The sequence below is a fragment of the Micrasema longulum genome, unplaced genomic scaffold (assembly GCF_059751315.1).
Source record: "Micrasema longulum isolate JH-2025_06_02 unplaced genomic scaffold, ASM5975131v1 h1tg000505l, whole genome shotgun sequence".
Classification (NCBI taxonomy): Eukaryota; Metazoa; Arthropoda; class Insecta; order Trichoptera; family Brachycentridae; genus Micrasema; species Micrasema longulum.
Genome location: NW_028277702.1, coordinates 199,752 through 217,932, shown reverse-complemented (window position 1 = coordinate 217,932; position 18,181 = coordinate 199,752). Strand labels below are relative to the sequence as shown.

Sequence of the window (18,181 nt, the reverse complement as noted above, 5' to 3'; positions counted from 1 at the left end):
GAATATTTTTATGGGCTAGACAGAATAATAATACTGTTTTAAGCAATGTTGACACTCATTATAAAGTAAATTAAATTATCTTAAATCAGTTGTTTGATAAGGGGCCGTCTTAATCTCTAAATAAATCGAATATTGCGCATGAATATAATATTATTGCAATGTGTTTTTAACTACATTGCCTACAGTTAGATAATGTAAAGTAACGAAGAATCAAATAATATGAATCTATGTTTTGCTTAATAGTTCTGAAAGGTATCAAATCCCTACCAAAGGTTATATGTGTGTTATTTATATTTAAATGATTAACTTTGTGGTCAAACATTTAACTAAATGTAATTAAATATTTATATAAAACCACTTACCGACTTTGCAACGTCTACTGTTAGTTAGTCTTACCTTCGAAGAGACGGGTACGTCTCGAAACCGGCAGGTGGAAAAGTCGATAAGTGATTATATACAAACGTTTAATAACATTTATTACAAATGTTATTTGAAAACATAAATTATGCAAAAAAAAACATTGCTTTATTTCAAAACTATACTCTTTTACACCTTGCTGTACTTCTTTGATACCTTACGTTTATTTATCTTTCTTTTATCTCAATAAGATCAATTCGTTTTTACGTTTGTTTTTACTATTCATGTTTTCGTACAATTTATTTAAAAATTGCTTTAAATATAGTTCAGCATTACATTATTAATAGTATTATGAATGTTGATTTATCATTAAGAGGAGTACGTACCTACTTCTTTGAAAACCGTCAAGTGATTCCCAGTGCAAATTTTCATTCGTTTTTTGAAAAATATGTATTTGTTACTAGACTATCTATTTAAGCAAAAAAAATATTATTTTCATTTTAATGCCAAGTTCAGTAATTTTCAAATTACTCCGTCTGAGACGTCACGATTTTTCATCGGTGAGTTGTGCCGACATTTAAAATCAGAACCCGTAATTGTCAAAATACACTCAACGTTAAAAGAAATCTTACATATATTATTTTAGAATTTACTTTTTGGAATGCGCCACAGACTTACTGACTAGTGACTACCCAAAATTTTATGAAATTTGCGAAAGCTATCCTTCGGATATTTTTATCTGTTATGATCCATAGTGTTGAAGTGCTTTATCTGTTTAGTTTTTTATTGTTTACTTTTTAACACGAACACTTTACAAATTTACTACTATGCTCAATGTTTGTTTTTGTAAATTTATTGATAATTTTAAGTGGCCAGAATTTCACTCGTCCATGCACTTTGTAGCTGCAAGACTATTAGTAATCTAGCTTTAATAGGTATTTGTTATATAAATTAGGACTATCAAATATCCTAATTTAGTAAATGAGGTCTAGAATTCCAACCGTCCATGCGCTCAGTAGCTGCAAGACTTGTTGTAATCTAACTTCTATTTTTATAAAATTGTTTTTTTTTTTAATATCACTAAATCTCTAAACTTTATTGTCAAATAAAAAATGTAAAAAGGAGCTAGATTTTTTATCGTCTATGCGCTCTGTATCTGCAAGACATGCTGTAATCTAGCTCCGGTATATCATAATTGGAGACGAGGAACAAGAATTCCAACCATTCATGCGCTCTGTAGCTGCAAGACGTAGTGAGATATTTATTTATTGTACAGCGCCCTTGAGGTGATTTTCACAAAAACGGCGCTATATAAATTATCCAAATATAAATAAATAAATATAAATAAATCACTGTTATGTTATTTTTTATTTATTTTTGTATTTTAGGATGCTAGATACTGTATTTAACAACAGTCTTGAAGTCATATGACGAGGCGAATTCGGGTTAAAAATAATGAAAAATATATTTATAGATTTTATTGGTAATAGTTTTCATTAAAATAAAATATTTTTTCTTCAGCAAAGATGTAATGATCTTGTATCACACAAGAAATTCATATATTACTTATTAAGGAACAAATTAATGAACATTCAATATGTTTTCCTTAAAAAAAGTCACCCTGCGTAGTAGCCTCAATCATGGCAAACGCTTCAACCACCGAGGTGGATTTATGTACAGTCGAGTTTCAAATAAGAGTAGCCATTGAGTTTCATTGTCCAATAATCTGATTAAATTTAACACAGAAATCTGTAGTTTTCACCCGGCCGGACACAGACCAATCACAATTATTATTATCATCATTTTGCATAACCCACTGTATTGATACACTGATCGCAGCGTATCTCCATCATTTTTATTACATGAAGGTAAGATCATCAATCTTACGCTTCAGGTGCCAGTTCAGGGACTATGAAATATGAAATAGTGAAATCCTATTTAAATAAATATTTCATATCAGGAATCGAACCCGACACCTCTAGCGTCGTAGGCAAACGCGCTGACCACTACACTACGAGGCGACATCACATTAAAAACACTTCGTTATAAATTCACCAAAAAGGATTTATCAAATCTCTGTTTTGGGCATTACGCATTGCGCGTGTACCTATGAAATCAAATCAATAAGTAATTTGATATTTTTGCTTCTTTTACATTGTGTATTGGAAAACATTCAATGTTAAAGTTTTTTTAGAAAGAGATCAAGAGATATTATTAATTTGCGTCTAAAACTAGCTTCTATTTGATCACGTGAATGTCACGCATTTTGTCTGTTTATTTGGAGGATCTTTTAAAAATAATTAAATTCAGTAATTTGCTTTAGTGACAAAGGCAATTGATATTATATATTATCTATCATATTAATAACTTTTTAATTTTAAAACACTCGTATCTCTGACAAAATATCGTGTGACCATATTATTACATCGTTGATATTTGTTTTGCTTCAGTCGTTTTAATAAACTACCATCGAAAGTTTTAGATAATCTGAACTTTATTTACTCTGCATTTTGAAAACTAACATAGACAACAAATGTAAAGAAACAATCTCGTCTCTCTGATGAAACATGATTGTTTTAGAGACTTGTAAACAAAACTGATTAAATCTGGTAGACATGGATTATAATGAAAATCAAATTATCTTTTAATAATCTATGCGATATAGTAATTACACATAAAAAATGATACAATATAAGATAAATGAAATAGTTTAATTATTAGTCACGCAACGTTTAAAAAAAAATGTTTGGCCATATTTATTATTATTATTTGTTATAGACAGGTAGCCTTTGCTGATGCACCTATATCTCGTATACTGCTTTTTGTCTGCGTTCTTCTTCCTTAAAAAAAGCATCCAAACGGTTTTTGAACTACGAAATGGCAATTTATTCCTCTCTGAAACTACCCTGCTGGAATAGAAGTTTTTCTTGGAATTGAGGTGGTATTGGGGATGATAGTGCTTACAGTTATGACCCCTTAAATTTATAATGGGTTTTATTTGATACATATCATGCAGAAAGCAGTCATTGTAATTATTGAGTATCCATTAGAATAATCAATAAAAAACATCATCGTTATCCATCAAGTGTAATGTTTTCAAAAAAAATTATCTTTACTATTAACCAATGTATACTTGCATTTATACACAAAAACATACACGCGCAGAAATATACAGACCATTCACACCTCTCTAGAACTATCACAAACAAATCCCTTATGGTCCCCAAACTAAGGACCACATCAGCCCAACGCTACCACTACTATTTTGGAATAAAACTAGATAACCAACTTTCTTCATCAATTTTAGTCATAAAACCACTACAGAGGTTTTCAAGAAATGTGGCGATGTAGCTCTTGCCCTCTCAAAACACAATACCCTTAAAACAAAGTGTTTTATTAATGTATCATTTTTAAATGCAGATATGTGTATATGAATATATGCTTGTAAGAAGTATAATGAGCGGTGATAGCGGGGTGGTCCGCTGTCATTCGGGTGAATATAAAAATATTTGAGCGAGTGACCGTGGATCGCCTCGCTGTCGCTTTTTGCTGTGCTGCCTGCGGGTGTGATATCCTACCGTTACCACACCATAATGATAAAACTTGCATCTATCTTGGTACGGGTTTACCTACATAGATAGATGCAACAAAAATAATAATATTGGAAATGTACAGAGAACATTGCGGTCTTAATGATTATATATAAATATTTTTTAATGTTAGTACGCATTGTATTCATATTATTTTTATATATAAATATATTTTTTTCTTAATGCCCAATAAACATTGTTATTTTATTATTATATTATAAGATTCTATCAAATCCCCTTTTTTCCATCGTAATTCCAATGATGTGGGTCCCAGTGCTTTAAATTTGTCGTGGTAAGGCATCTTTTTGAGTAATTTGTTGGTTTTTATAGCATCCCTTTATTAAAATTAATATTTTGCATACGGTCATAAATAAAGGAATCATAATGAACAATTTAGAAAATATTGAAATACAAAAAAAAAAAATCATAGAAAACTTTAATGAATAATATTATATTTCAAAATGCATCACCCCTGCTATCAATATTCCCTGTAATTAGAAAAACCCCACCCCTTCCACCTCACATTGCCTTCGCCCTTCCGACGACCCTATAAGTACCTAAGTATTAATTTGTGTATGTATTTTAGTTTAGTTTATATTTACACCCGAGGACGGGTAATACTGATTACCCGAAACTAGTCGTGTTTTAATGTATAAATCTCTTGTGTGGTAAATTAACAAAGTGTTTTATTTTAAATAAATTGAATCAACTTACTAGTGGCTTGTATATTCCCTTCTCAAAAATGTTTTTTTCTCTCTGTTGCAAGAAATTGAGATTTAAATCACTCCATATAAAAATTGTTGATACAAATTAAGTCCATGTAAGTCAAACACGTTTTTATTTTATAGATTTAATACTCTGACAATGAAATATCAATCGATATAATATATTTTTTCAGGGGTTGGTATGTTTTTTCTTTCTCTTGTTGAATTGGTGACTTCATAATTAATATATAAATTTCTAATTATTGAATTATGGTTGAAGTGTTTTATTTTAAATAAATTTAAATGTTTTTCCACAAAGTAAATGCTGAAACATTGAATAATATAGTTAATTCATCAATTTTTTGCGTATGATTAAATGTTTTCAGACAGCCGATGATCGGTCGTAAGCCCTGTAAATACCAAGACTTCAGTTTTCTCTTCTCAAAAATGTGTTCTCTCTCTGTTGCAAAAAAATTAGATCTAAATAACTCCTTAGGGAGGAAATCCAGCCTGTATACAAACATTTGGAAGTACTTTATTTCATAAATCCCCATTAATTCATTACAATAATAAAATAAGATAATAGTCTCTTGGAGGCGCCTGTTGATGATTATATGCTTTATTTAGAAACGAATATGGAAAAAGACGAAATGAATAAAATATTTTTTTACAAAATCAAATTTTATTTTGATTCATCGTACTTCTTCACGACATATCAATCTTTTCTTCTGCTGTTTGAATAGTATGTTCCGGTTCAACTATAAGATTTTCCTTGGAATATTTCTTTTTATCTGCAACAAATGTAAACAAATTTATGAACTGATAATTAATTTAAAGACAATGCAAAAAAATGGAGGCATCTGCCATCAAGCGAAGGTGAGCCGATTGGCTGAGCCACATACTGCGGATCCCTCTCAAGTGCCTAGACGACGCTTGCCTATTTCATTCAGCATCAACTTCTCTAACCCTGAACGTCCATTGCTGACAGTTCATCGGCCATTCATGTCCGAACTACGAACGCCAAACTGACGTGAAAAAACGAAATAAACAATAAATAGAAAGTCTAGAGGCTGTTTGTGGAAATATGGACCCCAGCGAGAAGTTAAACAAAGAATAATAGATAGAAGGTTTGTTATTTTATAACTTTACAAATTTGCTGTTAAAAGTGTCGTCGTTGGCGGAAATTAAAAAACTTTAAGTATTATAACTACTTATTTCAGGGAAGGGAAAAAATGGTTTTACAATTGTAATTGTAATCGAAACAATGTTTCAAAGGTTAAATAAATATAATTTATGTTGATGCTAACAAAAACCAAAAAAAAATATCCATACATATGTTTATATTTTAGGTGTTCCTGTGTAAGTTGGATTCGTTCCGACTTTTCGGATACCATTTCTAGAGCAATCTTCAGGGCTTACTGTGTGACCTGCAATGGTATCCGGAACGTCAGAACGAATCCGACTTACATGAGATCACCCAAGAAAGATACATATTTATAACAGTGACCGTGAAAACCAACGCACCTATTTAAAAGTTCGATGTTCGAGGTTTCTAAAAATACTAATTTATTAAACTTTTTCAATGATCCCATTTCCTGGAATTTATTTTTACATTTGAAGGAAACAGAGCTTAAACTTGCTAATTGATAAAAATCAATAGGATCTGGAGTGCAAAAAAAAATAGGAAAAACGAAATTTAAACTGAATTCAACGTAGCACAACATACTGTTTTCCGTTTATATCCACCGGCCGAATACACATAGAATTTACCGGGCCCATTTTTGTGAAATTTCATGCTTTGTGAAGGGTTTCTTAAACGTGTAAATTATGAAAATACTAGGTTTAATAAATTGTAACTTCTCATATTTATTTAAAACAATTTAAAAAGTTTTTTTTTTATAGTTTTGCCGACATTGGCTTTTATAGAGAGCCACATTGCAATGTTCGCACATATACAGGGTCTCACTCCTTTTTTTGAGCTTTGTATCCCGGAGCCGTGTAAACGCGTGATTATAATAACCACGCTTTGTGTTCCGGCTCCGTGATTTCACGGAGTTTACCAGCAGCGAAAAAATACTAATAATAGTCACTAGATGTCAATAAAATGCACTTTTTGAACAGCTGGTAAACCACGTGAAAACACGGGACTAGGACACAACGCGTGGTTTTATAATCACCTGTAAATACCTACAACTTTATATTTCCTTCTTAAATTGTTTGGTCTGTAATGCAATATAGTTGAATCCTTTAAAATGTACGCCAGCTAAACAATTTATATCATTTTAATTAGGATTGACGTAGCCCGTAACAAAGGAACTTTTAAATTAATTTTTTTTTTCCAAAAATGTAAAATTATATATTTAATCCACGTACCATTAACATTAATTATTTTTTATTTACTTTGTTTATTTTACTACGTACCTTTTTTCAAAATGATCTTTTCCAGAGCAGTAAATGGAGATTCAAAGAATAAAACAGCAAAATACGAAATTAGCACAGTAAAAAGTACATCTGCCATATAAAGTTGCGCCTGAAAAATAAATAAAGTTTTATTAATCATTTTTAGTTTATTAGTTACCCAAATAAATAAAATAATACGAATCGGATTTTTTAAAGTTATTTTTGAAAAAACATTAAAATCAATTTCAATTTTAAATGTAAACTCAAATAAATGTTCACATTAGTTGTTAAATCTCATGAAATATTTTTTTTTACGCTACTCGACCAATGCGTTTACAGTACAAAACATTTAGAGACGCGATGTAGAAGTTTGGTGGCGACCTGACCTCGAAATACCCTGACCGTAGTCATGAGGACTTATCACGAGACCTTATAATCTAACAATAAAGTAATTTATTTAACTTTTGTACATAATGTTATTTGAACATTAGCGGGCTTACTGCCTAATGGCAATTTCTTCCAACCAACCAATACAATTACTAAAATATTTGAGTTTGTCCAAACATTTCTTGACAAAAGACTGGATTTCACCCCCTCGGGAGTCATTAAGATTAAAAAATTACAACAGGTATGGAAAATACCTTAAATAAGGGAATATGGATTCTAGGCATTTACAGGGCTTATGAACTATCATTGGCTGGTTTAAGTGACCACTTTACACACTGTGTAACATTCACCATTCTGCCTATGTTTGAACTTCCATTTTTCTTAAATTCTTCCATTTGTTGATAAAGGTTTCAGCTCTTTAACTTCACGTAAATCAACACATGGAAGAATTAAAGAAATATGGATGTTCAAATACAGGCAGAATGGTGAATGTTACACAGTGTGTAAAGTGGCCACTTAAACCAGCCAATGACAGGTCATAAGCCCTGTAAATGCCTAGATTTTCGTATTCCCTTATTTAAGGTATTCTTCATCCCTGTTTTAATTTGTCAAAACAATTATAGTTTATTTTTTATAATTCAAGTTACATAACATGTTCAATAGAAAATAAAAATTAAAAAGTTAAAGACATGTAAAAATAGAGACAAACGTTTTTGTTTATAAATTACCTTAAATCAAAACTATTACTCAATGGGAAAAAGAAAAAAAGAGTAGAGAGGAAAGGAGGAGAGATTAAGGAAGAGAAAGAAGATGTTTTTTCAGACGTGATTTAAAAAGAGATAATGTAGTAACATATTTGTTGGTGGATGAGAGATGATTCCACAGTCGATTCCAATTTAATAAAGATACCAGTCTCGAAGATGTCGCGAAAGCGATGAAACCGGTCACTGGAAATGTCAAATTTGTGGATTAAAGTATCACTCGTTTTTTATTTATATAATATATAACAATAACTTCCATCAAGAATTTTCACTTGCAAACTTAAATGCTTTGTATGAAGAATAATTAATTGTATTTTCGAAATCAATATGGATATTGTGAAGAAATGTTTTCATAAATAACTTTCAAAAAATATGTCACTAGAAAAACGCGACATGTTTGGCATTGATAACTGTGACTTCAAGATTTGTGACGATGTTCTAAACAAATAAATGGTTTTAAACAAAGCTAAAAATAAACATGAATTGTGACGTATTAGAGGCGTGGCCAATGCAATGGCCGTTTTTGCGAGAATTCTAAATTACTAATTTAAAAGTATTTTTTATGCTACTAATAAGTAGATTTTTTTATATGATAGTATTTTATATATTTTTTTATTTAAAAAAAAGTGATAAATACCTATTATAACCACTTAACAAAAACCCATATACTTTTTAAATCTAAGGTCCATGAGTTTGTACTTATTTGACTTTCATTTTTTTTTACCTAAATGTGAATAATTATATTTTATTTCAACAGAGATGGAAAACGTTTTTAAGAAGAAAATACGAAAGTTACGAGATTTAAAAAGATAACTACTTTGGAAAGTTAAAAGACGCAGGAACTGAAAAATGTAAATATTCAATTATATTATCGGCAAAATAGTGAACATAAGTAATTAGTCACTAGTCATAAGCCTTGTAAATGCTTATACTACTTCTAAATTCACTTTTCAATTACATTTTTCATCTTTATTGTTGTACAATATATTTCATTTATCTTGAAAGTTCTCCAAGGGGTGCAATCCTGACATTTCTACGAACATTTAGAAGAACTTAATAAGAATATTGTCTATAAGTATGTCAATAAATTGTTTTTCATACAACAAAAAAATCACCTAGTGTTTAAATCAGCGTGTTTGCCTATTATGCGAAAGGACTTAGGTCAAATTCCCGGCTAGAATGATATGATACATTAATTTTAAAAAGTGTTTTTACCTTAACATATTTCGTGGTCCTTAAAATAGCACCTAAAGTGTAAGACTAACTTTCCATGCGACAAAAGAAATTAAGACACGATGCAATTGGATTACAAATGCCTTGCTCTATGCACCACTGTATGCAAATATGAAAATTATGATGATAAAATACTTACGAAATTAGTGTTCGAATACATAGTTAACATTTCACCAGTAGCCGCGAACGAAAGTTGTACCAAAATGTGTAGCAGGAACATGGAGTACGTCAGCCGCGCTAAGAACTCCCACAAAGGAAGACTCAAGAACCAATTTACAGGACCTGAACAGTAATAAATACAAAAATTCCATCATTAATGACACAGTTTTTTTTTTAATACAGTGAAAAGAAAATTTGGACTAAAATTTATTCTGAAACAATTCAGAAAAAAATCATTCAAAAAGTATGCAGTAAGGTTTCCATGTTTGGACATGTTGAATTTCAAAGTATTCAATTAAAAAAAACAACAATAAGCTTAACAAAATAGTAATATTTAAAAATGAAAAAAAACTAAACTGAAACATGCTTATACTAATTTTCAAAAGAAAGCAATATTTAATAAAAATTGGGGACATTGGATTTAATGTTAATTGAAAAAATAATACAAAAAGTAATAAAAAATAATTCAAAGGCAATAACATTAGAAAGACACAAAAGACATAATTAATTAGATAAAGTCAAAGGACTACTCAGTTAGCACTGTTGAAACGTAAGAAATATTTTTTTATAATTATAGTCTCTGAAATTCATGAAATATATACGATATTTTACAAAACATTTTGTTTCTAAATTGTCTACCTCGATAGTCAAGAGTTTCAGTACCTATCTACCATTAATAACATGGCTTTAAAAGTTTATCTCTTAAGAACTGCTACAATATCATTATCTATGATACATGTATAATATTGAATAGGTAAATGTTGCGTTGGTTGGGAAAACTTGTATGCTAAAAAGTCTCAAAATATGTTATTATCTGTATAAATCTAAAGTGAAATTATAATGAACATTGTTACGATAATACCTCCATATCCAAGTGCACAAGCAAATACCACCCATAGTACTGCCACTGCCCAAGCTGGTCTGCTGAAGGCAAGGTAGGTGGTATCTTGTAAATAGGAAAATTCGTGGGTAAAATCTTGAAGGGGTTTCATCCCGAGAAGAACAGCACCCATCACGGCTAAACTACAAGCCCATCCCAGAAGCACCACTATCTAGAATAATTATATTAAATTCAATATTCCTTCTCTGCAACGTATGGTCTCTTCCTGCGTTTTTAATAAAGTCATTCAACGGAGATACTGCAGAAGACTGCTGCGAGATATTGCGTAGATTTATATAATACGAGCTGAACCCGGCAATGCTGTACTATTGCTTGATTTGAGTACATACTCGTAAATAGAGGAAAAAAGGTGATGTAACTTTTCAATGATAACCTAGGTACTTGTTTATTATTAAATTTCAAATCTAAAAATAACAGATACTCAGATTTTGAATTTAAGAATTGTTAATATTTAAGACATTAACTTTGTGGTCAAAAATTTTAATAAATGTTATTAAATATTTGTATATAACCACTTACCGACTTTTCTATATCTACCAGTTTCAAGACGTACCCGTCTCGAACATATGCATTTTGTGCACTATATACATTTTAATAAGCACTTGCACATGTCGTGTTGGTTTTATATTTTTGTGCAACAACTATGGTGAAGGTGTATAGTGGGTTTTGTATGTTGGTTTGCATGTTGGTTTAATTGGTGTCCTGACGAAGAGACGGGTACGTCTCGAAACTGGTAGACATAGAAAAGTCAGTAAGTGGTTATATTCAAATATATAATAACACGTATTGCATTAAATTACTTGTTTATGTTTGAATTCCAAAAAATAAAATAATTCATTTTTAAATACATATTTTTTTAGCAAATGTCAAACTCTGCTCAGTGTTGCACTTTAGTTGTCCGTCTGTGTTGTTCTTGTCTCATAGAAGGGAAATGGTAAATTACAAATCTAAATAGTAGACTAACTCAAGAGAACCACACGCCGACCATGCTCTAGGACCCGTTTCGTCTGCTTTAAGGTCTGTGAGATTGTTAGGACGATTAAGGTCTTTGCATAGGATTGTTTCTACTGTTGGTATTAGGAAAATGGTTTTTGCGAGGAATTCAGTACCATGACGAAAAGTAATTTTGCCTGAGTTCAATAGGGATCATGTTAGGATCTGTGTTAGGGTTTTGCCGGTAGTGTCTTGATGATTTGATGTTCCACTGTGATTTGTTATAGATACGTATTGTTTTTCTTCTGTTGATTGAGTGCATGTTGTATAGGGCAAATTATTCTAATGTTTCCTATATGTATTTGGGTTTCGTGTCGTTTGATTGATTTGTTTGTATTAACACGTTCTTCTTCCTTTCCGATGCGGGATCTGGAGCGTGCGGCCGCGGTCTCAATTTGGAACTAACACTGTATTCCTCCACTGTAATACTGGGAAATTAGAAAAAGGTGATTGTGCTGACTATGTGTATTTGATTGATCACAAACTGACAATACTGCCGTGCGGGGTACAATTAAAGTTTTTAAAGTTTATTTGTTTTGTTATTTTTGCGGTTTGATCGTAAAGAAATATTAAATTTTCGCTTAATTATTTTTTTTTTAAATAAATTGATATTGATATGTGAAACTGAAGAAAGACTGAAGTCTTTATAAACAGTTTCGGGAAAGGGGTGGATGCTTTCATTGTACAACTATGTAATCAAAATATGAAAACTATGGCAAAATTTATGAAAACATGAAATGTATAATGAAAAATATTAACATTATTGTAAGACGATTTTAAACAGTTAAAAAAAATATTAACTTTGTTTAATTTGACATCTTTAGATACTCCTGGTCTTAGAAAGTATCCTCCCAAAATTCCTATCAGCCATGGAGTGGCTCTTGCATGAGTTGCAAAATAAAAATAACCGCGACTTTCTGCATTTGGATCTCTGAAACATAAAGTATCAAATAAGCTTATTTGTTTAATAATTAAAGTTTAAATTCCTTACGAAGTTTAAATTCCTTACAAAACCGGTACTCCTGCAGCCCACCAGGTTTCCAAATAGCATATAACGAAGACGGTTATGAGAGAAACCAGAGTCCATCCTGCAGTAAGGAGAAGTCCGACCTTGGGCTTCCAAAGGATGGGGAACAAGATGATGGGAGACAGGATGTATAGCTGCATGTCCACAGACAGGTACCAGGTTTGTGCAAAACACTAAAAAATAACGAGACAAAATTTGCAACATCAACAATGTATAAATAAATAACGAATATAATATTGATCCATTTTAATAAAGTCAGAAAAATAAACTCTAACTAAAAAATAAACTCACCGCCTCAATTGGATTAACGTAATTCTGCACGTAGAGGAGTGTAGACCACCAATATTTTTTGCATGGGTCGGTCGCTATAGAAGTCAAGGTCTTGTGGTATGGTCCATCTCCAAGTCTAGGTAAAATAGTAACTTGTAAAAGTACCAACAAAGCCAAGATGGGAGTAAGGCGAAGGTAGCGGTGAAGGTACATCATAGGAATATGGAGTAATGATTCTGGAAATATCAAAATACAAAGTTTTCAGTTACCTCAACCTTTTTTCTTTTTCATTTTAGGGATTTTTTGTCTTTCACAGATATTGTTCTGCACAAATTAATAAATTGAACATTTAAATCAATCAAAAATAGATCAAATAATTAAACTCGTTGTGAAAAGAGTACATATTTTGCATTTTTAAGCTGATATTAACTATATAGTGTAAAGTGTAAATCCCTCTTTTTCACCTGTCATGTAAGGTTCCCCTGATGTTGACGACCACATGGGAAAATGCTCTCCAGTGTGATATCCTGGGAAATTGTTGACCAAAGTGGTTTGTTTTTTCCTCCTTTATGTGGAATTTTATGTAGGGGTTACCTTTTCTTAGCTGAAGGGGTCCCGTTTTATGGCGCCGAACACTCGCCACTCATTCTCTACCTATCTGCTATGGCCCCAATCCAGTCACTACATTGCCCAAGGCTCACGATCTAAGATTAGGTCTATTGGCAGTGTTGCTGATGCAGAATGCATCAGCGGTATAACACGGTATTTAATGTGTACATATTTTCCACGAAAATATGCACCACCATAAGATTGTTTTAGCCACAAACCAATAAACAATAAATTGAACAATAACGAATTAGGCTTGCAATTATGTTCATTAGGTTTGTAGTTATTTATTTATTTTTTTTTTTTTTTTTTTTATTATTATTTATTTTTAAAAAACAAACGGTCAACAATGATATAGTAACATTTAAAAAAAATACAGTTTAAAGACAGACCAGCAAAGTTTCTAAATAAGAATCATATATATTGTTAAATTGTGTTACAAAAAAAGGGTGTGTTTATGTACATTAGTGTAGGAGTAAGTGTTCAGATTTGTGAGAGTGTGAGCATCATTAAATAGTAAGTGGGATCATATCGCCGGTAGAAATAAGGAGTCTTCATTTATTTTTAAATAAATTAAGGGGCATGTAAAATATATCAATAGATGAAAAAAAGCATTATAGTTATAGCAAGAACGATAGAAGAAAGAGTGTTAGTGCTACAAACTGTTAGATGGAATAAATACTTACATATTTCTCATTTTGGAGAGTAGGTTAAAAGAGTATACTTTAATATTTAATAATTTATTTAAATAGCATAATTTAAATACAATGCGTTTATTTTCAAGGGTTAAAAATCCATTTTGTTTTGCAGATTGGCTGTATATAAGGCTTAGCTAGTTTTAATTTAACAAATTGACAGAACACAAAATATACTTTATCAGACATCATTTTGTTTTATCAGACGTCATTCATCAAGATTGTTTTTGTCGAATGCAAAACTTAGTACGTTTTGACTCATTTGCGAAAATGTATGTATATTTTTGCTAAGACTTGATTTGTTGTAAATGTAATGAAATGTTGAATTCAATCGACGTTTATGTCATTCATTTCGGTTTCAGTGCCAAAATACGGAGTTCATTGGCAAAACAATAATAATACGTCATTGCACTTTGAAAATTAATAAAATTAAGTGGTTGACGTATTAAATTGCAAGAAAATATTCTTAGCAGCTTCACTAGATCCAAAAATATTATATGTCATTATGTTTTTATTACAATAAAAATTTAAAAATTACAAAAACAAAGTACTTATTAAAAAAAAAAACTAAAAAATACGTGACCAACAATCTAAATTCATAAACCAAAACAGGATTAAGTAGAATTACGTATTCTAAAAATATGAACTAAAAATAACGGATCAGACAAAAAAAATACAAAGAGGAATAAAAGTCACAAAAAAATGTTTGAAAAAATATTTTTTACAATTGCTTTTTAATTTATGAAATATTTTTTTTATTTTTATAATCAAATTATAATTTTCTTATTAAGGACCTTTTCATTTTATAAAATGCCTAAAGAGCAATTTAATTTATTAATTATCAAAAAACCACATTAATGATGGCGTTAATAATATTATAGAGAAAAATGAATGTTAGCAACTTAGAAAAACAACAGTATTTTAATTACTTACTCGTCTCATTTTCTCGGAAAAAAACGTAAGCCAGAAGTATCCCACCCAGTAAGAAGAATGTATCAACTGAAACTGTAGATGCAACTATGAGCATGCCCGAATAAGAAGTAACCCACTGAAATATTATAAAAATTACATGACTTGAGTTAAAAATTTAGAGAATGTATTAAAGTTGCGCAACTTTGTTAATCTTAGACCATATTATTTATTTGCATGGTCAAGATTAGGAAAATTCTACAATTTATTAATATTTCATTTCAAAAGAAAATTGCAAACAAATAATGCATCTTGGTGTAAGGATGACTTTATTGCTTTGGATTTAAAATAAATGGAAACAAAAGTATGTTAAAAACAACAATTTCAAAATATATAACCTAATTTTGTTATAAAATCGCAAAGGCAAAGTCCATAAATATAATAAACCTGACATGGGTTTACCAATTAAATTGTAATAATTGCGATTCAATGTACATTGTAAAAAATAAAAATAAACTTTTGTATTAGAGCAAAAGAACTCTTAAGGTGCCTAAATAATAATATTTTTTCCGAATTCGCAAACCATCTGATAGAAAACAACCATAATTTCAATAAAGATACTGGATCAAAATTGCTTCATGTTGAAAATAAAATATTAAAATTTGACAACTTGGAAATCATAGAAATTAATAAAGCGATTCATAATAAGAAAAACTCAATTATTAACCAAATAAACAGTATTTATTTTAGTCCACTTCTCTCTCTAGATTAAAACGTATTCATCTCACATAACCATCCTTTCAAGACAAAAAGACTTGATTTTTGACAGCATACTGATAAAATAAAATAGGAAAGAATTCATAAGTTAAGTAAACCTCGAGAAAAAAAGTTTGTTTAGCTTTGAAACCGGTCGGTAGAAAAAATGTAAAATTAGTGGTTAAAAACAAAGTTGTTTTATTTATTTTATTAATTAATTTGTGTTTGTTTGATTAGAAAATTAAAATGGCCACATAGGGTGAAGAGGATAAAAAATCCGTAGTGATTATGATCCACTGTGTGTCTTAGCAATTACAAGTATTTCTTATGCTATCCACATATTGACTTAAGTACTCGCAGGATTGGCACATCCTAAAACTGTGACATAAAAAAAAGGCAATCAAATATTGACTTAGATGAAAGATGCGTTAAAACGTATAATAAAATCCCAAAATATCGGAAAAGTAGCATGCAAAATGAGCAGAAGAAAAGAAAAGAGAAAATAAAAAAATGGTTTCGAAACAAATATTGCAAAGCGATGCATAGAATGAAAACGAAAACATTGATCGCGCCACTTGCCCGAAACTTGCTGGTTCGCGGGATGCGTTATCCTTTGTTTACTTTGCTACAGAACCCTAAATACAATGACTGCAATTCTTATCTTATTCTGGGTTTTGGCACCTTTATTGTCTGGTACTTCTGTCGCGGCAGTCAGGATCAAATGCGATCTTGTTGTCAGGACGGAGAGGCACTTGACGAATTACACAACACAGTGGATTGAACAGTTATTGATCGCAAAATATCTTATTTGCAATCGCAGTGAGAAAATAAGAAATCACATGTACACACGCCCAATTCAGTTGTTGTTCTGGCGCCGGAACAATATAGGTACCCACGGTAAGCAAAATGCAACATCTTAACCAGGGTCCCGTGGGTAGCAAATAAATCCGAACGCCGCATCCTAGCAAATGTATATAATATATATAGAAGTGTGCTCATAGATTCAATGTGGCGTAATCAGACATCAAACTTGTAATTATATTTAAGATCTGCCATACCAGATCTAGAGCACACAGCGGATCATTCACCATTTTTTAATAAAACCGTCGTAGATCTTTGTATCATTAGTAAATCTATCAACTTGCAATGCAATCCGAAAATACGATAATGCGGTAGTCAGATGGCAGAAGGGATCATCTGTATATTTTTCTGTTTTTTACTTTTCAAAAGTTTTAATCAATATTTCAGTAAATACACATAGAAAAAAAAAACACCATAATATAGAAAGGTAATTCATTATTTAAAAGCAACACAAAAATATTTTAGTTTGGAGATTGAAGTCTTAAATTTGAGTCGTATTTCAGCTCTCCTGAACATTTTTTAAAATTACAGATGGTCCCTTCTGCCATCTCACTACTGAATTGAGCTACAAAGATGCCAAATTTTAGCTTTCGAGTTATTTCATTACAAAATTAAATCTCTCTAAAAAAGAGTGACACATGCGCAGAAAAAATAGCACATTTACATACATACGCTGTCAAAAGGAATGGTAATCATTTGTTCACCGTGTTTTAAGTGAGTATTCATTTAAGAAACGTTGTATTCTTCAGGGCTGGTATTCCGAACGCGTTTACAGCGCGCTATAATCCGTATTTAGTACGTAAAAACGCGCTATACCGCGCTATAATTTCGTTTGGAATACTAGCCCAGGTGTCTTTAAAGGTCCTTTATTACATACTAATATATTAAACTTACGTTAAGAGCATCTATTAAATTCTTGACGGGGAACGAGATCCCGACAGTGTATCTGTGTCCTAGTATAATCCAAAACATGGACAATACTCTTATCCCATTAAGGCAAGCCAGTGGTCCAGGCTTCCTACTTAAGGTGGTCAACCTTGAGGAGTTGGTGTATACGGAAAATGATATTAACAGTGGGGATTTTCTTCTACCTGCAAAAAAACGTATTATGTCATTTCATATGATAGTTTTATAATCAGGTTGTATTTGGCACTTACATCGATATTTAAACAGTCAGAAAGTGAACGCCACTAAACGTTATTATTTGCCAAAAATCCTAATGTAATTGTGTATCCAGGCACTTGCAGAATACAGTTTCGTATGTTAAATATAATCAGAAGTTGATGAGTGTTTTCGATTCCTTCAAGAGCTACACTAAATTATTTTTTTTTAATCGAGTGGAAAGAGATTCGCATCGTGGTGTTTTGTTTATTTGCTAACCATGTTTTGGTTCGATTCCTGGCAAAGTGCACCTGGAAAAATGTTTTCAAGGCTTGCACTGTAATACTTTATTTTTCCTTGACTGAAACATTAAGCGTAAACAAAATTCAGTATTTTCTCCGATTGTAGCACCAATTCAGTAATGTAGTTATTTATGCACCAGTGGATATGAATAGGGAAAAGATAATGATG

The 18,181-nt window shown here is 31.0% G+C and overlaps 1 protein-coding gene across 1 annotated transcript in view; it reads right to left on the bottom strand.

The window, feature by feature from the left end:
- Positions 1 to 5,356: 5,356 nt before the first annotated feature.
- LOC148281006 (nose resistant to fluoxetine protein 6-like) overlaps positions 5,357 to 18,181 on the bottom strand; it is a 28,336-nt gene continuing 15,511 nt past the window's right edge. The window contains exons 5-13 of the mRNA XM_088227459.1: positions 17,504 to 17,700; positions 15,017 to 15,131; positions 12,804 to 13,018; positions 12,495 to 12,685; positions 12,287 to 12,416; positions 10,454 to 10,643; positions 9,572 to 9,714; positions 7,073 to 7,181; positions 5,357 to 5,442 (exon numbers count right to left, since the gene is read on the bottom strand). Of these exons, the coding sequence (XP_088083585.1) occupies positions 5,357 to 5,442; positions 7,073 to 7,181; positions 9,572 to 9,714; positions 10,454 to 10,643; positions 12,287 to 12,416; positions 12,495 to 12,685; positions 12,804 to 13,018; positions 15,017 to 15,131; positions 17,504 to 17,700 (1,376 nt within the window). The remainder of the gene's footprint in view (positions 5,443 to 7,072; positions 7,182 to 9,571; positions 9,715 to 10,453; positions 10,644 to 12,286; positions 12,417 to 12,494; positions 12,686 to 12,803; positions 13,019 to 15,016; positions 15,132 to 17,503; positions 17,701 to 18,181) is intronic.